This window comes from Lepidochelys kempii, chromosome 4 (assembly GCF_965140285.1).
Source record: "Lepidochelys kempii isolate rLepKem1 chromosome 4, rLepKem1.hap1, whole genome shotgun sequence".
NCBI classification, from domain to species: Eukaryota; Metazoa; Chordata; order Testudines; family Cheloniidae; genus Lepidochelys; species Lepidochelys kempii.
In genome coordinates, this window is record NC_136383.1 from 111,313,236 (window position 1) to 111,337,356 (window position 24,121).

Below are 24,121 nucleotides of genomic sequence, written 5' to 3' on the forward strand. Positions count from 1 at the left end.
TTTCTTATTTTAGAAAAACTACATTCTATCCAATAAAAAGCAATTTTGAGGTCATTTTTCATGGTTGCAACCCACTGACTAGCCTACAATTAATCAATGCAAGGAAGGGGTTAAAAAGCTATTGGTTAGTTTGAGAAATGTTCTTTTTTAGTTTTCTTTTTCCTGGCCTAGTCTAGAGCTACCACGTGATATACTGAATGCCTGCCAGCCTCTTTCTTGTTGATCCTCCGGAGACCATCTGTGCTGGGGGCATTGATTAGAGTGTGTCTGCTGGGATTACATCTTTTCTGTTGCCATGCCAACTAATCAGCTGATTTTGGTTACCACAGAAACAAAATGTCAGAGCTCACAGTAAGGTAACATGAATTCAGCACAACAGAAAATGTTTTCTTAATTGGAGACCCTTTTGATTTTGGATTCTGTGGGAAAGGCACCTTTTCTTAAAAAAAAGAGGCCAACTTCAAATAAGAACTACATTAATTTTATTGATTAGAAGTAATATCTGAAATTATTTTGTAGAGGGGAAAATTAAATTCCTTTATGAGATGTGTAAAATTTTGTCAATGATATGAGGTATGTGTTCCAGCTTTTCTGTGACCATTTGTTAACATATGTGCATAAAATAAAGTCTATTGAGAGCTATATTTCTTAACATTTCAGAGAAGACATATTTGTGAGCCTATGGGATATTATTATAAGACATTATTATAAACCTGAAGTAGTTTAATATTAACTTGGCAATAACCAGGATCCTTGGCCTCAGTACAGTAATATTGATAGGCTCAGCTACCTCACATTGGTGTATTAGAGTCGTGGGTGTGAAATTTTTAATCTTAGTATGAAAATAATAAGAACATCAAAGAGTCAAGGGAGGGAATGAATCCTGCATATAGGCCATCAGCAATACAAAACCTGAATGCATGACTGAGGTACAGTGAATAAGAGAATCCTATTAACAAGTTTCTCTTTCCTAGGCCTATAATATTTTGCCTGCACAATATGCCTGGTAGCCTAGCCTAGGTGGTTTTGAATAGTATGCTAAAGCTGATCAAACTGTGAGGAGACACAACTATGGCATCAAATAAGTAATTAGAAAAAATACACACTGCAAAACCACAAACTATATAAATCTGGGTTTGGTGATCACACCAATGTGCAAACAGACTAACTAGTAAACTAGCATTACAATTTGTTTTATTTAATTCAGCTATGATTTGATTAAAGTTGCAATAAGTGTCTTTTTTTTTTAATGGAAGATTGTTATCTAATTGTCTGTGCACAGTACTGTAAGAAGATTTCACTAATTACTGTGTCTCTCCTTTCATTATTTCTTTCACTGCAGGTTCCTTCAGTCATACTAACTCCTAACAGGAGCTTTGAGACTAAATTCATAACCAGTTTCTTTAAAAGAATTTCCAGTGCTGCTAATGTGTACAATGCTTCGGGGATCCACTAGCCAGGGCACCATGCAAGGAGTGCATTTGGCACCCTGAAGAAGACTGAATGCATGACAGCCCCATGATACTCAGATACTTCACTGCTCACTGATAAAGCTGTGGGCAGCTCTATGAATGCCAGTCACTTCCCCTCCCTTCTCCTGCAGTACCCAACTGCGTTTACCCATCCTTCTACCTGCCCACCTACCCCCTTGCTTTTCTAATACAGCATCGTTCACAGTATGATATGAATTATTTGACTGTGGAGGGCAGCTCACATGTACAGGGCTACAAGATCAGGCACTGGCATACTGGTCTAAGTGTCTCTTCTTTGCCCCCACAACACTCAATATCACATGGGAGTCAGCCTCATGGAGCTACCAATGCAGACCCAGGGACACCTGCATGTAGCTTTCTGGTTAGTGGCAAATCTGTGGTATAGGCAGCTGATAAAAGAGAAAGAAAATGAGAGAAGAAAACCAGATTAAAAATAAAAAGTGGGTGTGTATGTGGGGAGGAAGCACTTGGAAAAAGGGAATAAGAAAAATGAGTATTGACAGCAACCATGCTGGGGCATTATGCACTGCTAGTGGATGCAAATGGAGCATTTATACATTAATCCATTAGTAGGGAGGATCAAACTTCAAAAGGTTGGGAACGACTGGTTCAGCAGCTTGACATCAAGTATGCACAACAGTCACCTATGCTGAAAGGTTTAGTGTCATTAATTAGCAGTGGTGATTAAAAAGGGAAACAGATATGGTGCAATAAATAAGATTTAGTGCACTCAATGCTATAAAATCTAGAGTATAATAAGTTATTGTCTCCACTGTGAAGTTACTTTCCCTAATTCTTTTTCTAGAGAAGGGGAAACAATTAACCCAATGACAGTGAACACGAAAATACAGATGATATTTTGGTGTTTAGTTTAAATGAGTGAGAATACTGTAATTCTGCACAGATTTCCTGGAAGATTTTATTTCATGTGTTTTATTAATCCTAGGTATGCACAGAAGGGCGTCTTATCTTGGAGTTTACCTTTGATGATCTTATGAGAATAAAAACATGGCACTTTACCATTAGACAGTACAGAGAATTAGTCCCACGGAGCATTCTAGCCATGCATGTAAGTAATCCTTTTTCCATTTGACCTAATGCAAAGAGATGAGATTATGTTTTTAAAGAACTCCAGCAAATTTCACAGCCCAGGCAATTAACTATAAATATTTTGTTCTGACTGCAACCGCATTAATTTATAAGCCCTTCTTTCATCACTCTCCCCTGTTTCTCAGTGTTTCATGTAAGACTATATTGTAACTATATTTTCACAGTTATTTTTCACTTCGCTCTAATAAATTTTTTCTTGAATCCCATTTTGTCATCGTGGGTTGCATGACAAAGATTTGGGGCCAAAGTCTGCTTTCATTTATATTGAGGCAACTCCACTGAAGTCAGTGGGCTTTCATCACTGTAGCTGAGGGAAGAATTTGGCCCTTAAATGTGAAAGCTGATTTTTATACTCACAGGAGATAGCAACTACATACATACACACATTTTTGGTAGAGATGGGCCCAAACCAAAACTTCAGAACCTGATTCCAGATCTTATTTTCACATTGAAAGCCCCTTCTCTGTTATGACGTGAACCAGATTCCAGAGTACTTTTACATTGTTACTCCTGGGGGCATTCTGCACCAAAAACTTAAAAATTCTGTGCACAATATTTTAAAATTCTGCAAAATTCTGAAAATCTTACATAATCATGCCAGTTTCAAGTATTTTGGTAATTTGTTTCAAAATACCTGTCAGCAAGCATGTCTGTAACAATACAGACACACACAAAAATTCCCCCAGGATCAGAGAGTTAAAGAAACCCCAATGACAACCCAGTTCCTGTTTCTCTGCCCCCTTTCCCCCTCCCCAGAACCCAGCAGGGAGCCAGACACCCACAATGCCTACCCCCAGAGCCCACCTGCAAGGCCCCCACAGCCAATATACCTGAACCTCCTCCTCCCCAGAACCCAACCGTGAGGCTCCCCTTGCCCAGACACCCATTCCCCTCTGTCCCCCAGAGCCCAGGGATCCAGAGGAAGAAACAGCTTCATGCTCGGTCTCAGGCTTGCAAGGAGTTTTCTGCGTGCCACCCTCTCCTTCCCTTAGGGCATGCTGGGAACTGCAGCTCCCAGGAACCTTCTAGCTCACTCTCTCTCCTCCCCAGCAGCATCTTCTATGTGTAAGCTGGGCTCTGCCAGTCCAGTGGCTCTGTACAAATACTGAAGTCAATGGGACTCCAGCTGCACACAGTGAATTGCAGGATCAGCGCCATAGGGGTTTTAAGGACATAGGCCCAGATTTTCAAAGGTATTTAGATTCCTAAATATACAGATAGGCACCTAGTGAGATTTTCAGAAGCACCTAAGTAGGTGAAAATCCCATTAATTGCCTATCTGCACCTTTAGGCTTCTAAATACCTTTGAAAATCTAACCCACAGTCCCTACCAGAAGATCTTCTAGTCTGTGGCCTGATCCTACAAGTCCTCCGACACAGAACCCTCATGAAAGTAAATGAGAGTTTGCACAACTGGGTTAATCACTTAAAGCAAGAGTAATGTATTTAGAAGAATGTGATACAAAAACATTACAAACTTGGGGATGGTCACTATCTCGTACTATATCTTTTGTACAGTGTCTACTACACTGGGGTCCCAATCTCAGTTAGGGTCTCTAGGTGCGAATATAATATAAATAATGGTAATTTTATATAAATCCATTTAGCTTTTCAGATGAGCTGGAGCAGAGGAGGGAGTTATAGAAAGACCATCTGAAATGGACTTTGTCTTACAACAAATTAGTATTGCTTAATATTACAAATCCAGTAAAAGACCTCCAGAGTGGTTTTATTTATTTAACTTTTAACTCTAGCCTTGAAATGTAATTTTTCCACAAGAGTGATTTCCCCCCACGAAAAACAAACCAAAAGCAAAGTGCCAATTTCCTTGCTTCCTTCCTACTTAGGCACAAGACCCTCAGGTGCTGGAGCAGCTGTCCAAAAACATCACCCGAATGGGTCTGACTAACTTCACCCTCAACTACCTCAGGGTAAGCGCTACTGCACTTGCCAGTTATTGTGAGTAATTTTAAAAGGTTACAAGCATTGTTGAGCCAACATAACAAAAACAGGGTCTAAGACAGTCAGGGAAGGTTGGAACCAGCCCTTAATGAGGGTTGTGGGGAGTAATATTGTGATTGGAATTAGGGTAACAAAGCAGCACATAGCAATGTTAGGGCTCAAACCTGCCCCACTGAAGTGAATAGAAAATTTGTCATTGACTTGAATGGAAGCTGGATCGGCTTCTGTGTTTTTCCTGGGCTTTCTTTTCAACTTTGCATAATTTAACAGGATTTATTGTTTGTAAACTAGAAGTTTTCCATCCTGTTTTGCTCAGATTTCTTATTTTTCTCTTGTCTATAATCATTGTTTCTGAGAAAACTGCAGCTACTTCTTACCACCATCCAGTGGTCTCAGCCTCCTTTCTAGCTCCCTAATAAGAAGCAGTATTAAGAGAAGGCACAGGTCCAGCTCTGAAAGCAGGCATACCCTCCATGCTTCCACCCTGCTTTGCCTCTGGGAGCCAGAGTTCTTTCCTCAGCTTTGCACTACATTGTCTAAATTTTTTTATGATTAAATAATGCATTTGTTCCCATTGCTTTCTGAACCTTGAAGTGCATTCAAAGTTTGTAAGTTTATTTTTATTTTCTGAAAGTATTCTCCTGTGTGGGTTCACAGTGCACACACTGAAATAAGAGTCTGGGAAATTAATATTGTTATGGTTAAAATGCAAATCATTTCTAGTTTTGGAAATATTATTAAGAATATAAAATGAGGCAAGGTACCTAACAATGCACCAGTGGACACCAGTAATTGTTTGTTTTTCCTTTTAATTAAGTGAATAGTTATTCAAAATGTTTGGGCTTTTAGAAAAACAAGAGTATTCTGGAAGATGAAAATGTTATCAGCCCAATGCAGAGCTGCACAGAATAGCAGTTAAATCAGCTGCAATTCAGTGAGGGTCATGATTCTACAAAATGTTCCAGGCAAACAGAGACCTGCACCAAGCAGAACCCCACTGAAATCAGTGAGGCTCTATGTGAGCACAGGGATAACTTGCAGGACTAGGGTCTAAGGTGAGATCTCACCAAGATGTCTCTATGGCTATGCCCTTGTTCCCCCAGTTGACTAGATGGTCATTGCTAATTACTTATTTAGCATCAGATTAAAAACGATAGCTCAAATGCTACTCTCAGTTATACAGGGCAAGTTTACCCCAATGGAACTGAGAGCAGAATTCAGCACAAAACCTGAGGTGAAATAAAACAGCATATTAGAAGTGTTGCAAGTAGAAATTCTACAATCAGATGTATGTGTAGTGGTGTTCCGTGTGCAATCTTATATGGTTCAGGGAGTGCCATTTTGAATTTGCAGCACTCTATCACTCTAGCAACTGCCAAGACCTTACAATTCCTTTGCTACATGTTCTCTAACTGTTGAATGTGAGATAGACTAATGAAATAGGCAGAAACTCTGAGATATAGATTAGTGCACATTTGGCATGAACTGTCCCTGCTGGTATCATACTGTCGGCGGGGGACGGGGGAATGGTATCAATATAAGCACTGGGAAGATACACAGTGAAGTGGAAGGGGATTAAATGATGAAGTCTTACCTTTTTTTTTCGTCCGGAGTAGTCTAGTTTTGTTAGTTTAATAGGCAACATTAGATCCCTAAGTACAAAGCTTTCGCTGACTCTTGGCCATGGTGATTCCAAAAGGAAATCTTTTTCGAGGCAGTCTCTGCTTCTTTCTGCTTTGTAGTGATGAATTGATCATTCTGCTCTTTTCAGATCTGCAGCTCATCATTGGCGCTCACATGAGACGATACACTTCCAGTTTGATTTACTTCTTTTCCCATCGTTTTCTTCTGTTAATTTTGAAAAAAAATCCCTTCCTAACCCAGAGCTGTAAAATTGTTCACTGAAAAAAAAAAAATCTGTTAAATGCAGCTATGTTTAAGTTTTTAAAAGTCAGCATTTTACCTGATTTTTATTTAAACCTTTCTGGTGTTTAATAATTAGTATTGTTATGTGTTTTTAAATAAGGTTTTAAACATAAGCCTGTACATGATTTTCATTTTTCTTTTCTGCATGCTGCAAAGGCTTGTGATAATCATAAGAAAAAACTTCACTGATGGGCAGAATTAATCATTTTTATCCTCCAAAGCACACACAGCAGTGAGCTATGCTGCAGTCTTTTTAAAAGCGGAATTTAAACCTTAATTTAAGATACTGCTGTTATAAAGGTGTAGCGTGTATGTTGTACTCTGTAAACACTATAGTATAGCATATCCCTATTATTTGGGATAATTACAATTTCGGCTATTCAAACCTTCAACCTGTGTACTCTGTTTTTTCTTTATTCACTTTGAGTTGGTGGAAATAAAGCTGCTGTGCTTAGAGGAACATTAATTTTGTTAAAGACTGGAGGGAGGTAGAAATCTTAAAAATATTTTCTTGGAAACTTGAAACAAAATTTACAGACCTACCAGTTTTGCCGTGTTGGATTTGGCAAATGTGCTTTCTCCCCACTCCCTCCTGGTTCTGTAAAGAACATGGGTTTTCTTTTGGTTTGGTTATTACCTTGTTTTGTACCAGCATAATTGATTAGCTTATCAGTGAGGTCAGCATGCTTTGCTGTAGCTCTTACATAGGATTCATTAGTTACGGGTAGTCCTCTGAGAAACAGTGAACGATACCTCATAGGTTTTAAATTAATATCAACTACTGTTTTTATTTTGTTTCTTAGCAAGTTTTGGATATTGTAAAAAATCAGATATTAAGGCTAAGAACTATATCCCACCCTCAATCAACACTCTAGGTAAAGAATAGGAGCCCTATACAGAGAGAGAGGATGAACATGACAGTCCATAGAACAGTTCCTATCAGATTGTAAGAATTTTAGGTAGGTAAATTGTTACCTGTGTGCTTTGTTAGATACTCAGCTACTCCCCTTAGGTTTGAATTTAGATACATCTAATTTACAATGGACTTGAACCAAGTCTGAACAATAGGGGTATACTTGGAGTACCATTCCCTTATATTTTAGAGCTCAAATTCCTCTCTGTCCCTGTCCCGTACAATTTCATATTCCAAAAAACAAAGCTACATTTCTCACATACTTGAAGTTTAAAAAAATGTCACTCCAGCATTGTAAGCAGTTGCAGCTAGATGGAACCTTTAGGCACAGCCCTATGCTGTCCATCAGAAGCCCAGAATTCCTCCTCTGCTTCTCCCTTGCTCTGGGGAAGGAAGGGAATGGAGTAATTTTTTACAGCTCTTTACCAGATGTAGATATTCCATTTTCCCCTCAAGCCAATTCAGCTCTACTCACTTGTGTGTTAGGGTGAGTGGAACCAAAGCTCTGCCCATTCCCCAACCTCCGCCCACCCCCTGCACAGGAAGAACCAGCTCTGTAGAGTCAGCCCTCCCCACCCAATGTCTGGGCAATGATCCAGGCAGGCCCGAGAGGGAAGTGAGAGGTCTTTTTCTCCCATATGTCCTTGCATGAGTGGGTTAAACCCAGCCATGATCTGAGCCTTAATTACAAATTATCCAATTCTCTATTATGCACCCCAGTAACAAAATATCACTATTGCAAATGTCAATTTTGGGGGCAATAACCCCTTGAGCCCAGGTTTTACTTAATTAGTTTCTCACTAGACATTTTCAGACTTCTAGTCTTAGAAGGCTAATGTAATAAATTATATAATGGGATAACATTTTGAAAGGGGACACTTAAATTGCATCCACACTGTTTATATGCGTACCTGTTATGCATGCACATTTTAAATTTGTACATGCAAAATATACACTTATGCATAAAATTATTCCTTTTAATGTGCCATTAAGGAGTTTGCATGTATAAATATGGGTATTAGGACAAAATATTTGAGTGTCATTTAGGGGTTCTGCTCAGGAAGTTTGATCCTAGTTCTGCAATTATTTGTGGTACTGTCTGATCAGTATTTCACTGTTATATTGCACCCCAAAAAACTATATTAAAAGAATATTAAGGTTGCAATGTCAAGCACTCGAAAGTTAGGAGGTGCCAGAATTAAGGTTGCCCTCTTAATTGTTCCCCCTTGTGCATTATCATATAGTCCTTATTTACATGTTCACATGCTATTTTTTCCCACAGAACTTCTGCCTCATTTAGTGCCCATGGTAGCTGGTCCTCATTGAATGGGTAGCTATTCAATATTTCTTTTTATCTTCATAATTCAGTGTGTGGTCCCATGTATTATTTACTGCAAACCATCTAAACCCCACACTGAACACAGAATTATTAATTTCCTCGTGGGCTTTTCTATGGTGCTTTCATCATAGTATCTTCGTCCTTTACAGATGTTAATGAATTTATATTCACAAAACCCATATGAGGTGAAGCCAAGGATTAAAGCCAAAACTGTCAAAAGTGTCAACTAATTCTGGGTGCCCAATTTCAGAGATTTAGGGCCTGATTTTTCAGAGGACTTAGAATGTTATAACACTTCATATATTCAGAGCAGAGCTCCTGTAATTGGAAGAGTTGAGCACTTTTGCGAATCAAAAGAAAATGAGGAACATGCTGTTTCCCCATGTGAAAAGTTTTGTTTAAGTGACTGGCCCACTCTGTGACAGAAGCAGGGATAGAATTTTTCTCCAGAAAGTCTGGAGAATTCAGTTGCCTTAACCATGAGGCCATCCTTTGTTTTCCTGGAGTTCCCTGCCTCATTCACCACCTGAGTTCAAATTTTTGCAACAAATGAGGGAGGGGTCCTAATATTCCCAGAGCAAGTCCATCCTGTGCCCTGAAAGAGGGACCCTGTAGAAACAATAGTATGTGATCATGTAATTAAACGCTGTCAGAATGTATACACATGGGTGGAGTAGAGGGGCACACCAACCTTATTTCTGGCATTTCCTGACTTCTGAGAGCTTGACTTTGCAACTGTAATATTTTTGATGTAATTTCCTATGTTTTTAATATAAGTAGAAATTGAAAAAACAAAAGTTTAATAATGTGGAACCATACCAACTTCCAGCGTGGTCATCAGGAAGTTTGGAATCTTTAGATCAGAATGGCACAGTTCTCTACTGCTGGAGCTCCACATGAGCTAAGAGAAAAGGAGTACTTGTGGCACCTTAGAGACTAACAAATTTATTAGAGCATAAGCTTTTGTGAGCTACAGCTCACTTCATCAGATGCATACAGTAGAAAATATAGTGGGGAGATTTTATATACACAGAGAACATGAAACAATGGGTGTTACCATACAGACTGTAACAAGCGTGATCAGGAAAGGTGAGCTATTACCAGCAGCAGAGCGGCGCAGGTGGGGGGGACGGGGGACCTTTTGTCGTGATAATCAAGGTGGGCCATTTCCAGCAGTTGACAAGGACAGTAGGAGGGGAAATAAACAAGGGGAAATAGTTTTACTTTGTGTAATGACACATCCACTCCCAGTCTTTATTCAAGCCTAAGTTAATTGTATCCAGTTTGCAAATTAATTCCAATTCAGCAGTCTCTCATTGGAGTCCATTTTTCAAGTTTTTTTGTTGCAGAACTGCCACTTTTAGGTCTGTAATCAAGTGACCAGAGAGATTGAAGTGTTCTCCAACTGGTTTTTGAATGTTATAATTCTTGACATCTGATTTGTGTCCATTTATTCTTTTACGTAGAGACTGTCCAGTTTGACCAATGTACATGGCAGAGGGGCATTGCTGGCACATGATGGCATATATCACATTGGTAGATGTGCAGGTGAACGAGCCTCTGATAGTGTGGCTGATGTTATTAGGCCCTATGATGGTGTCCCCTGAATAGATATGTGGACACAGTTGGCAACGGGCTTTGTTGCAAGGATAGGTTCCTGGGTTAGTGTTTTTGTTGTGTGGTGGGTGGCTGCTGGTGAGTATTTGTTTCAGGTTGGAGGGCTGACTGTAGGCAAGGACTGGCCTGTCTCCCAAGATCTGTGAGAGTGATGGGTCGTCCTTTAACTGGTAGCTGTGGAAGGCGGACCCACCACTAGAAGGGGATGAGATACGTAAAGCACCAGCGGTGTCACAGCAATTTCCTAGTCAGTGAAGGAATGTTGACACTCAGGACTCTTGGGTTCAACTCCATGTTCTAGAGGGGTTTGTGCTCTAGTGGTTACAGATCCTTCTGCCTCTTTCCCCCACCTCAGCCTTTTCCTGTTCCCTTCTGCTCCTACCATACACATCTGTCTCCTCTGACTCCCGCCTACCTGCCTCCTGCTTGGCTCCTGTCCTGCTCCAGCTGCTAATCTCCACCCAATTCATGCCCCTGCTCCTCCTGAGCCCTGCCCATGCCTCCTCCCTTTCCCTTCTACCTTCCCTCCCTCCCCTGAATCCCAGTCAGGCTGTTTCCTCCTCCTCCTCACTGCCTGGGCACCATCAGTGGGCATTGGGAGAACAGGAGCATCTGCCTGCTCTCGGTTCCATTGCCACAGCCCCATGCAGCTGGGAGGAGCAATGTCAAGGAAAGTCTGGCTCAGCCCCTCCAGCCCCAAGATGGAGCATGCTCAGTTGATCTATGAAGATGGGCATGCACAGCTCAGTTACAGGTAGGAGCAATGAGGGGATGGAGCATGCTCAGTGCAGATGAAATCTCCAGAGATTTAGCTGATGAGCTAAGTCTCTGCAGAGCACATAGAACCTGAGATTTACAATTTGGCCAAATTTGGGTGATTTTTCTGGGGACAGCAAAAGGCACAGCTCTGACACGAAGGTTACCTTCCTGCCAAATGTTTAGTTCCTGCTCCAAAGCATGGAGCTGCCAGAACTTTTCAACAAATCAGTTATAATAGTTTTATTTTTTAACGTGTGCAGAAAAAATTTATTTTCCCTTAAACTCATTCTCAGAAATGGCTAAATCATTTTACCTGAAACTTTCCAGAAACCTTCAGCCTGAGGGAAAGGCACCCTCCTTGCGAAATTTCAGTCCAACTGGATTGAGTTTGGCAAAGTTATAAGCAACTGAAAGCAGGCATGGCCCAATATCTTAACAAATACTTTGCCTCAGTCTTTAATAAGACTAAAGAGGATCTTAGGGATAATGATAGCATGACAAATGGGAATGAGGATATGGAGGTAGACATTACCATATTTGAGGTAGAAGCGAAACTCAAACAGCTTAATGGGACTAAATCGGGGGGCCCAGATAATCTTCATCCAAGAATATTAAAGGAATTGGCACAAGAAATTGCAAGCCCATGAGCAAGAATTTTGAATGAATCTGTAAACTCAGGGGTTGTACCGTATGACTGGAGAATTGCTAACATAGTTCCTATTTTTAACAAAGGGAAAAAAAGTGATCTGGGTAATTATAGGCCTGTTAGTTTGACATCTGTAGTATGCAAGGTCTTGGAAAAAATTTTGAAGGAGAAGGTAGTTAAGGACATTGAGGTCAATGGTAAATGGGACAAAATACAACATGGTTTTACAAAAGGTAGATCGTGCCAAACCAACCTGATCTCCTTCTTTGAGAAAGTAACAGATTTTTTAGATAAAGGAAACGCAGTGGATCTAATTTACCTAGATTTTAGTAAGGCATTTGATACCGTGCCACATGGGGAATTATTAGTTAAATTGGATAAGATGGGGATCAATAGGAAAATTGAAAGGTGAATAAGGAATTGGTTAAAGGGGAGACTACAACGGGTCCTACTGAAAGGTGAATTCTCAGGCTGGAGGGAGGTTGCCAGTGGAGTTCCTCAAGGATCGGTTTTGGGACCAATCTTATTTAATCTTTTTATTACTGACCTTGGCACAAAAAGTGGGCGTGTGCTAATAAAGTTTGCGGATGATACAAAGCTGGGAGGTATTGCCAATTTAGAGAACGACGGGGATACCCTACAGGAGGATCTGGATGACCTTGTAAACTGGAGTAATAGTAATAGGATGAAATTTAATAGTGAGAAGTGTAAGGTCATGCATTTAGGGATTAATAACAAGAATTTTAGTTATAAGCTAGGGACGCATCAATTAGAAGTAACGGAGGAGGAAAAGGACCTTGGAGTATTGGTTGATCATAGGATGACTATGAGCCGCCAATGTGATATGGCTGTGAAAAAAGCTAATGCGGTCTTGGGATGCATCAGGCGAGGTATTTCCAGTAGGGATAAGGAGGTTTTAGTACCGTTATACAAGGCACTGGTGAGACCTCACCTGGAATACCGTGTGCAGTTCTGGTCTCCCATGTTTAAGAAGGATGAATTCAAACTGCAACAGGTACAGAGAAGGGCTACTAGGATGATCCGAGGAATGGAAAACTTGTCTTATGAAAGGAGACTCAGGGAGCTTGGCTTGTTTAGCCTAACTAAAAGAAGGTTGAGGGGAGATATGATTGCTCTCTATAAATATATCAGAGGGAAAAATACCAGAGAAGGAGAGGAATTATTTAAGCTCAGTACCAATGTGGACACAAGAATAAATGGATATAAACTGGCCACTAGGAAATTTAGACTAGAAATTAGATAAAGGTTTTTAACCATCAGAGGAGTGAATTTTTGGAATAGCCTTCCAAGGGAAGCAGTGGGGGCAAAAGATCTATCTGGCTTTAAGATTAAACTCGATAAGTTTATGGAAGAGATGGTATGATGGGATAACATGGTTTTGGTAATTAAATATTCATGATAAATAGGCCCAATGGCCTGTGATGGGCTATTAGATGGGGTGAGATCCAAGTTAACCAGGAAAGAATTTTCTGTAGTATCTGGCTGATGAATCTTGCCCATATGCTCAGGGTTTAGCTGATCGCCATATTTGGGGTCGGGAAGGAATTTTCCTCCAGGGCAGATTGGAAGAGGCCCTGAAGTTTTTTCGCCTTCCTCTGTAGCATGGGGCACGGGTCACTTGCTGGAGGATTCTCTGCTCCTTGAAGTCTTTAAACTACGATTTGAGGACTTCAATAGCACAGATATAGGTGTGAGGTTTTTTTTGTAGGAGTGGTGGGTGAAATTCTGTGGCCTGCGTTGTGCAGGAGGTCAGACTAGATGATCGTAATGGTCCCTTCTGACCTAAATATCTATGAATCAATGAAAATGCCAGACAACGATAGCCAGAGGAATCTACAGTCTACCTGTGCTGCCTATAATCTGTGCTGCCAGAAGTTGGGACTGGGCTACAGGGGATGGATCACTTGATAATTACCAGTTCTGTTCATACCCTCTGAAGCACCAGGCATTGGTCACTGTCAGAAGACAGGATACTGGGCTAGATGGACCTTTTGTCTGACCCAGTATGGCCGTTCTTATGTTCTTAATCAGATCATACTGCCACGGAATTTCTAGTGAGGCAAACACTATATTGCAGGAAGTGTCTATTTTAGTGGCAAACACAGTAGCTTGTATCCCTCCCTTTTGTGTGTCTACCTCTTTGTAGGATAAGATAGTCTGGTACTTTCTGAATGGAAAATTTGATGAAGTATGCATCTTTGACAATCAAATACAAGGTAGTTTTTAAAAAATATAACGTCCTTTAATATACGGTGTCACAAAACGCTTTACAGCAAGAATCCATCCATCATAACCTGAAGAGAAAAGGGAAAAGAAGTTCTTAAGAAACAGTTTACAGAAAAGAAATGATCAAGATGAAAGGGATAGGGGGCTAGCTCAAGTAAAAGATGAACATACAACTAAGCAGTATTATAAAGAGGAGACCAAATCTAGGGTAACAGAGTCAAGAGATGGATACAAGGTCATAAAGTTGTCAATTATAATTGCCTCTTATGTAGCACTTTTTATCCATCAATCTCAAAGCACTTTACAAAAAAGGATACATATTTTGTGGATGGGGAAGCTTAGGCAGATAGAGGAAAAGTAGGCTGGAGCAAGTGTCTCAAGAATTTTGAAAACCAGGAAGGCAATTTTTAATGGGATTTTGAGATGCAGAGGAAGCCAGTACGGATGCCAATAGTATAGATATGGATGATCAGTTCTGTTTCTTGGCATAGTATTTGTTTCTCTAGATAATAGGAATTTAGGAAGACAATAAACAAGAGGGAATGGTGGCAGCAAGGGAGTAAGTGATTAAAGCATTAAGAATTTCAAGTGAGGCAGAGACAAATTCTATCAAAATTGCAGAAGTAGTGAAGGCAAATTTTCACGTACAGGACACTGTGATGGGCTCTTGGGTCTTAGTTTAAGAGAGTCCTAAAAGCAAAATATATTGTGTATGAATTCAAACTGACTATTGGTGCACTGTGGACATACAAACACATGATCTTGGGAGCAAAATTAAGGTCTAGATTAAAGAGAATGGGAGGCTCATAGAGAGATTGAGACAAAGAGGTCTTCAGTCTCTTCAGGAGTGGGAAATCAGGGTATAGCATGATGTGGGCAGTTTAGAAAAAGACAGAAAGATGGAAGAGAGAATGTTAGGAACGTTATCTTGGGAGATAAGATAGAAGGAGGGGAAAAAAGAGGGCCAAGAATAGAGCCTTAGGGCAGTTTTTAGAGGACAGGATGAATAACCTATACTAGAATGCAATACAATCATAAATAGTGCTAAGACATGAGAATTAGGGAAGTAGGATTTATATGAGGACCTGACAATGCCAATCCCAACATTTTGTTCCAGGCAGTCAGAATGGCAGAATGATTTATTGTTTATCAAATATCAGTGGTGTGCCTGATGCAAATAGGAATGTGAAGAGAGGGATGTATACTCAGAGGCAGTCAAGGAATAGGTACTGATCCAAATCCAATGGCTTAAAATCGCTGCACTAGGTCTTCACAGGGTGTTTCATAGTCTGAAGCATTAGCAACAAAAGCATTGCCGTTACGTGGTTTGCTGGTAAGCTGGGTAGACAAACTCCATCCCCCCAACCTGTGTTTATATTCTTGCACAACGCCTGATTACTCTAGCTTTATGTAGGCAGGAGTGAATTTCACGATAAGTGAATAGCCACCATTCACTGATATTAAATGGCAGACTGTGCAGATAGCATGAATTCATGTAAAAAACTCAACAGCAGTATGTTTTTCCTGTTTCGTGAAGGACCAAAGCTTGAACAGCCAAAAGGATCCTAAGCAGCAAATGTAACTATTTTATTTCTTGGAGTTCAACTTTCTCTTTATGGTGATTTGGTTGAACTCTGTGAATCCACACAGGAACAGCTAAGGAGACAGACAAGGCGATGGTACGTTGATGTGACTATTGACTGAAGTGAGAAAGCACATATAACAATTGTAATTACAAAACTAACCATTTTGTTTGGTTTGAGTAGCTTTTGTATCTCTTGTTTTGAGTTTGCTTTGTCTTGTACACCCAAATGTTCCCCAAACCGGAAAGTAGTCTCACCACTTTCTATTCGAAAAAATAGCAATGAGCCCTAAATAAAAATGTAAGCCAAGATTTTCAAAAGTGACTAGCTGTTTTGGGGTTCTCAGCTCTGAGATACCCAACCTGAGACAACTTGAAGAGGCCTGATTGTTAGAAAGTGCTGAATATCCAGTCTTATCCTGGGCTGTAAGTTTCCCATTCTTAATCTATGAATCTAAGAAAACTACAGCAATTGGGTCTGATTTTGATCTCTCATACACCAGCTGTACAGTGTTATAACTGTTGACGTCAGTGGATTTACTGCTGATTTATATGGTTGTGAGAGCAGAAACTGGCCCATTGAGAATTTACCATATTTGATGGTATTTAACTGAGAATGTCAAGCCAATGCTGAAATAAGTGTGTAAACACAGGGTTGCTTTGTGACTCTATTTCATTTGAGCTTGCGTATAAATATGTATGATTCACAAACATGTTTAAACATCATCATGGGTACCTTAGATGTCCGGGATTTAACAGCCTGTTGGGTTAATATAAAATATTCTCTTGAAACTTATTTAACGTGTTATGCATTTGTAAAATGAATGAAGTGCTATGTGTCCACGTGTTATATAAATAATAATGTATATCGATGCAGTGTTGTTGTAGCCCTATCAGTCCCTGGATATTAGAGAGACAAGGTGGGTGAGTAATAACTTTTATTGATCCAACTTCTGTTGGTAAGAGAGACAGGCTTTCAAGTTACACAGAGCTCTTCTTCAGATCTGGGAAAGGTACTGAGTGTGTCATAGCTAAATATAAGATTGAAGAGAGAGTTTAACATAAGTAGTTAGTATATATTTTAAGGGACCAGTTAAGGTGAAGTGGCCCATTAAGACCCCTGTAGTCATAGGACAAAATGGGAGGTTAATGGGTTGCAGATTGTTGTAATAAACTGTAAATGCAGTGTCTCTGTTCAGTCCATGATTTTTAGTGTCTAGCAGAGTAATGAGTTTAAGCTCCCAGGCTTATCTTATGAAAGTGTTGTGCAGGCTTACTTTGAGGATGAGGACTGAGAGGTCAGATATGGAGTGATCACTTTGTGCTCACCCAAAAGTGCTCACCCACAGGTGGTAGGGTGTTTTTGATTTTTATCGTTTTCCTGTGTAAGTTCATTCGAAACCATGGTGATTGTCAGGTTTCACCCCCATAGTTGTTATTATGGCATTTAGTGCACTGGATGAAGTACAGCACATGTTGTGATAAGCATGTGTAGGACCCATGGATCTTGAAAGGTATGTTGTGGAGGGAGTTGATCATTTCAGTGAAGATATGTCTGCAGGTTTTGCATCTGTTGTTCTTGCAGGGTCTGGTTCTGCTTTGAGTTGGCATGTCCTGGTCTGTGGGGAGCTGTCTTCTGATGATGAGCTTGGAGAGGTTGAAGGGTTGCTTGAAGGCCAGAAGAGAGGGTTCAGGAAAGATTTCAGGATGCAGACACAGCTCCACTGCTACAATGATCAACACTGGTGCCGGTCCCTGAGATCTCTCTGGCACCATTTAGGAAGGCAGCAAGCCTGTCCCTGGTATTAAAAAGGTTGAGAAATACTGCCTTAGAATATGTACAAACTACATATGCTGAACTATCACTTTGATCTTGTATTTAGCTGTGACACTCTCAATACCTTTCCTAGACCTGAAGAAGAGCTTTGTGTAAGCTCAAAAGTTTGTCTCTCTTACCAACAAAAGTTGGTCCAGTAAAATATATTACTTCAGCCCCTTGTCTATTTTATGTATAGCTAAGTGGTTTGTAAATTGCCTTTGGTTTCCATGCAAAGCTTCTATTGAAGTTAGTGGAATTTCAGCACATGGATCAAGGACAATAAATAAATAGCTGCAAGCTTGGGTTTACCTTCTATAATAGCTGGAAAATCTTGCATAGAATCATAGAAGATTGATGCTGGAAGAGACCTCAGGAGGTCATCTAGTCCAACCCCCTGCTCAGAGCAGGACCAACACCAACTAAACCATCCCAGCCAGGGCTTTGTGAAGCCCAGCCTTAAAAACCTCTAAGGATGGAGATTCCACCACCACCCTAGGTAACCCATTCCAGTGCTTCACCACCCTCCCAGTGAAATAGTGTTTCCTAATATCCAACCTAGAGCTCCCGCAGTGCAATTATTAAACTAAATAATCTTCTGAGTGTGAGGCTCAAAAAAAGATAATGCTCAACATCCTCAATAGATGCCACTGGACACTTCAGTTTATTGGGTTTTGGCAAGAGGTGTCAAAGCATGAATGCCACTTTAAAATATTATTTTAATGTTTAGTATTATGCTTCTGTGTTTTATAACTCTGCCATGTGCAATATTATGACTGATATTCCTGATAGATTAATTAGCCTGTGATGTGGAGGTGAAATGTCCAGCCATGTAAAGGACAGAATATTGTATATACTATTATTATGTTCCCTTAAATATAGTAGTTTTTAAATTCCACAATAAATTTTGTGAGAACAGTTGCAGTAAGAACCAGAACATGGAACAAAACTCGTCCATTCTGATGACGGAGATCGTAAGTAGAATGAAGAATGGTACAGTCCAAAATCTACATTCCTGTAATTCTCTTCTTGATGAAGAGTAAAACATAGAGAAGAATTTAGAACACAGAAGAGCGTGGTTGAGGGTCTGAAATACAGCTGCGAAAAAAACTGTACACTTGTTACACCCACACCAAATTGAAACAATAACTGGAAATCCCTCTTGCTGATAAATTTCACTTTTTCCATATTAAGATTTCACTTGGGAGGAAAATGCCAGTTTTTGCTTTACAAACGTTTAGCGGCAAAATAACAAATGTTCATGACACCTTATTTTTTTGCATCTTCTGGGTAGTTTACAGTACCTTGAGGGCCATCTGGACTCCTTGTGTGCCAGCTCTGTCAGTTCTTTCTGGCTCTGTTTCTGGGAAGGCTGGCTCAATTAGTCATCTTTTAACATTTTTGGCTCATATTGCCGCTTAACTCCCTTGGAAAGTCATTCTATAAGCATGCTAAATAATATATAGGACCAAATTCTGCTTGCAGTTACATCAGTATATAAAATGGAGTAACGCCTCAGAAACCAATGGCATTACTTCAGATTTACTGTGATATAACTGGGAGCAGAGTTTCATCCTTGTATGACATATTGCTTTCAAGATGTAATGCATGAACGCTAACAATTAATCATAAAAATAACACCTTGAGGAGCCTCAGAGAAGCAAGAAAAATGTGAAGATTGTAATCATTTAATTTACAACAATATTGGATACAAAGGCCCTTATCTTCAGCTGTGTAAATCAGCATAGCTCTGTTGAGGTCAATGACGCTATCCCCATTTGCAACCATGGAGGATTTGGCCCCAAAAGTACAAATCTGGTTTACAGAGGAAAAGCTTTTCTCTGATTTGGACTGAGAAGGAGAAGGTAGTTGGATAGGGAACCACGGAAGCTTTGAGAGCTTTCATTATTTTTCACTGTTTTTTGCAGTAAAGATTAGAAATACACGAAGCAGGGGGGAAAGGAACAGAAGCAGAACCTAGCCACAGGAGTGAATTATGGCACCCAGAAATGCATGAACAAGTTGCTCTCCCTCCAGATACTTTTAATTTTATGCTAACTCCTTCCTGCCTTTCTTTCTGCCACCAAAATTGTGCTCACAATTGTTGCCTGAAAGAAGAAAGAAAGTAAGAAAAGGGGTTAAAATATAGAAGAAAAATAGATTGTGCTGCCTAGTTTTGGGCATATGTTGTTGTAGCCGTGTTGGTCCCAGGATATTAGAGAGATAAGGTAGGTGAGGTAATATCTTTTATTGGACCAACTTCTGTTGGTGAGAGAGACAAGTGATAAAAGATATTACCTCACCCACCTTGTCTCTCTAGTTTTTGGCAATTATTTGAGACTGATTTCTCTCAATGTCTGCTCTTCCCTAAAATGAAGTGATATAAGGATAAACCAAGCTGACATTGTAGGACTTTTTAAATACTTGCTAACAATGTAATTCTGAGCCCAATTTTGCAAGATGCTGAGCTCACTGAATTTCAGTGGAAGTTATGGTTGCTCAGCGCCTCTCAAGAGACAGTTTTTGGCATCTTGCAGGATTGTGCAAACACAGCTACAAGGGTGACTACATTTCTGTCTTAGAATGTTTTGCTTTAATTATCCAAAGGTTGCTTATTATGTGGGCTTCCCCTGAAAAATGACGAGCTGGGCCAGATCCTCAACTGGTGTAAATTGGTATAGATCTGTTGACTTCAGTGGAGCTATAATTATTTACACCAAAATGTGAGAAATCTTAGAAGAAAATACCTGTACTTATTGGTACCAGAGTTTCTTTTCAATGAAGACTTAGAGAAATTTATCAATGAGCTTTACCCCTTGGATTTTTTAAATTACTGGATGTTAATTTGCTTTAAGAATATAACTACATACTTTCAGTCTAACAATTAGTGCATTTCGTTTTATTCTGGAACATTTTTGTTGCATTGTAGAGCATTCATGCTGGAGGCAAATGTTTGATCTGTCTCTAATGCTTGTGGTAGTGTTATTCTAAAAAGCTATCCATCTCAAGCTGTAATCTCGGAAAGGTGATGTATATAAAGGTGAAAAGTATCATTTGTCATTGCATTCTATCTTAAAGATGTCTTGAGACTTGGGAATTAGCCAATATGGGCAGTTTTTCTTCTCATTAGCTGCTTTATTCGTAACTGCAGGGGCTGTCAGAAGCGCTTACTAACACTTAGCTCTCTGCATATTAATAAATAAAGCTGCATGAATCTATGGGATATCATAGGCATCATGATCATGTAGAAAATGCCTTTGGTAACAAAAATTTAAACCTTCTATTTGGGAATGCTCAAAAAAATTAAATGTGAAACTAGACTGGATTTATTTAGGGTGACTTATTTATGCTGATCACATAGATATTTTTATATGTATATAAAACTTGGTGAGTTTTCTTCAGTTTTTGACACATAAAAGTTACAGTAGCTAGCAAGTATTGGCAGTGTGTTATTGATGCAGTAGGAAAGTCCAGGAAGTGCATCAGTGGTTGGTTATCAGTACTGAACACCTTGAATGTATTGTGTGGCATCAGGAAGGCCAGATGACTTCAACCACCCAAGGAATGCCAGAAAATGCATTGCCTGCAGGCTGTTGGTGCTATTATAAAATGGAAATAATAATGAAGAGGAAAAAGGTTCCTACATGTACATTTTACTAGAGCGTATGCCTATAACATCATGGACAACACGGCCGAAAGTTCCATTTGTGTCTGGGGTACTAAAGGTATTTCATAATGTAAATCTTGCTATGCCTACTGCTGTATACTCTGGACTCTGAAAATCTTGAACTATCTATGGCACTTATGTGGCCACCATTACTATGGTATCTGACCACTGCACAATTTTTAAATTATTTTTTGGTACAACAGCCCTGTGAGGTGGGGAAGTGCTATTTTTACAGGAGGAGCTGAGGCACAGGAAGACTAAATGACTTGCCCAAGATCACCCTGGAAGATTCTGGTAGAGCAGGGACTTTGACCATAGGACTCCTAAATTCTAGGCTTGTGTACTCATCGCGGGACCATGCTGCCTGTCTGTCATTATTTTCCACACATGAATTTTCCATATATTTATCATCGCAGGTAAGAGCTACTTCTACTCCCCTGAAGTATAGGACCATGGTTGGAAGCAGCTCTTCACTGCCCCAACTAGCAGTAGTAATAACTCATTTTTATCCCCCACTCATCAGAATCTCCGGCAGCAAGAGCAGCAGCTTCTCTTTGCTTACCGGAAAGACGCCAGCCACCTGAGCTGCAGGCAGGCATGACAGGGCTGCCAAATGTATTAGTCTCACATGAGATGCATGACACTTGGCAGGTCTGTGCTGCTCTGTGATCTGCAGAGAATCCCCAATCCTCATGGAGAATCCCGCGTTGTTATACATTAAAATATGAGTCTTCTGAATTTGCTTGAAATACGGCTGTTGTCAGAAAAATGAGACCTTCTTTTCAGTGGATCAGCTCCTTGTAAGTATTTCTGAGTAAAATAAGGATTTGCTATTTTTTATTACTTCTTGCAAGCACTCTAGAGCCAATGCAATGAGGAGAGACTAGGCTAGACTCCATTCTGACTTGCACTTCAGCAACAATATCGTTAGCTCAGTTCTGGTTGCAGAATTGTTAGGATGGTGATACAGGAGTCAGAAAGAACACGGCTTGACTCTCAGAGTCCAAACATTTAGGGAGAAAATATTTTTACATGTAAACTTCAAATCTTTCCTGGAAGTCACCCTTAGACAATAAGCTTGGAGCTCCATCATGCTATTTTATGGAGTGACTTAATGAGCCTAACAATTTAAGGACCTTCTTGTGTGAAGCTTTGTACGAAATGCTAGTAAAAGGTCTGTTTTTTAAAGGAGGAAATGAAGACCATTCCTCTCTGCCCCCAAAGAAACGGTTGGAATGGGGTTTTTTCGCTTAGCAGAGGAGCACTTTTTCCCCTGGATGCTGTCTCTTTCATATTTGTCATATGTAACCTGGTAAGGACAGATGTGATTCCAGACCAATGTTTGGGCATGATTTTAACAAGGGCTGTCAAAAAATTATTTGTGATTTTAAAATTTTAATTGTGATTTTAAAAATTAATCATGATTAATCACATTTTTAATTACACTGTTAAATAGAATACTAATTGAAATTTATTAAAAAAATTTGGATGTTTTTCTACATTTTCAAATATATTGATTTCAATACCAACACAAAACACAAAGTGTACAGTGTTCAGTTTATTATTTTGATTACAAATATTTGTACTGTAAAAATGATAAACAAAAGAAATAGTATTTTTCAATTCACTTCATACAAGTACTGTAGTGCACCAATCTCTGTGTCATGAACTTACAAATGGAGGGGGCTTTTTTGTTACATAACTGCACTCCAAAACAAAACTATGTAAAACTTCAGAGCCTACAAGTCCACTCAGTCCTACTTCTTGTTCAGCCAGTCGCTCAGACAAACTAGTTTATTTATATCTACAGGAGATAACGCTGCCCTCTTCTTATTTACAATGTCACCAGAAAGTGAAAATAGGCATTCACATGGCACTGTTGTAGTCAGCATTGCAAGGTATCCACGTGCCGGATATGCTAAACAGTCGTATGCCCCTTCATGCTTCAGCCACCATCCCAGAGCACATGCTTCCATGCTGATGATGCTTGTTAAAAAATAATGTGTTAATAAAATTTGTGACTGAACCCCTTGGGGGAGAATTGTATGTCTCCTGCTCTATTTTACCCGCATTCTGCAATATATTTCATGTTATAGCAGTCTCTGATAATGACCCAGCACTTGTTGTTCATTTTAAGAACACTTTCACTGGAGATTTGACAAAGCATACAGAAGGTACCAATGTGAGATTTCTAAAGATAGCTACAGCACTTGACCCAAGGTTTAAGAATCTGAAGTGCCTTCCAAAATCTGAGAGGGACAAGATGTGGAGCATGCTTTCAGAAGTCTTAAAAGAGCAACACTCCGAAGCGGAAACTACAGCACCTGAACCCCAAAAAAGAAAATTAACCTTCTGCTGGTGACATCTGACTCAAAAGATGAAAATGAACATGCATCGGTCTGCACTGCTTTGGATCGTTATTGAGCAGAACCCATCATCAGCATGGACTCATGTCCTCAGGAATGGTGGTTGAAGCATGAAGGGACATATGAATCTTTAGCATATCTGGCACGTAAATATCTTGTGACACCGGCTACAACAGTGTCATGAGAACGTCTATTTTGACTTTCAGGTGACATTATAAACAAGAAGCGGGCACCATTATCTCCTGCAAATGTAAGCAAACTTGTTTGTCTGTGCAATTCGCTGAACAAGAAGTAGGACTGAGTGGACTAGTAGGCTCTAAAATTTTACATTGTTTTATTTTTGAATTCAGTTATTTTCTGTACATAATTATACATTTTTTACGTTCAACTTTCATTATAAAGAGATTGCACTACAGTACTTGTATTAGATTAATAGAAAAATACTATTTCTTTTGTTTTTTACAGTGCAAATATTTGTAATCAAAAATAAATATAAAATGAGCACTGTATACTTTGTATTCTGTGTTGTAATTGAAATCAATATATTTGAAAATGTAGAAAACATCCCAAAATATTTAAATACATGGTATTCTATTATTTATCAGCATGAATAATCGCGATTAATTTTTTTAATCACTTGACAGCCCTAATTTAAACTTTTGTTTTAAGCTTGGAAAC

At 39.5% G+C, this 24,121-nt stretch overlaps 1 protein-coding gene across 7 annotated transcripts in view; it reads left to right on the forward strand.

Moving 5' to 3' along the window:
• Positions 1-24,121, forward strand: part of LDB2 (LIM domain binding 2) — a 315,970-nt gene that overhangs the window by 254,050 nt on the left and 37,799 nt on the right. For all 7 annotated transcript variants that reach the window (XM_078852580.1, XM_073342445.2, XM_073342443.2 and 4 more), the window contains 2 exons: positions 2,440-2,562; positions 4,451-4,534. In XM_078852580.1, coding sequence (XP_078708706.1) covers positions 2,440-2,562; positions 4,451-4,534 — 207 coding nt within the window. The remainder of the gene's footprint in view (positions 1-2,439; positions 2,563-4,450; positions 4,535-24,121) is intronic.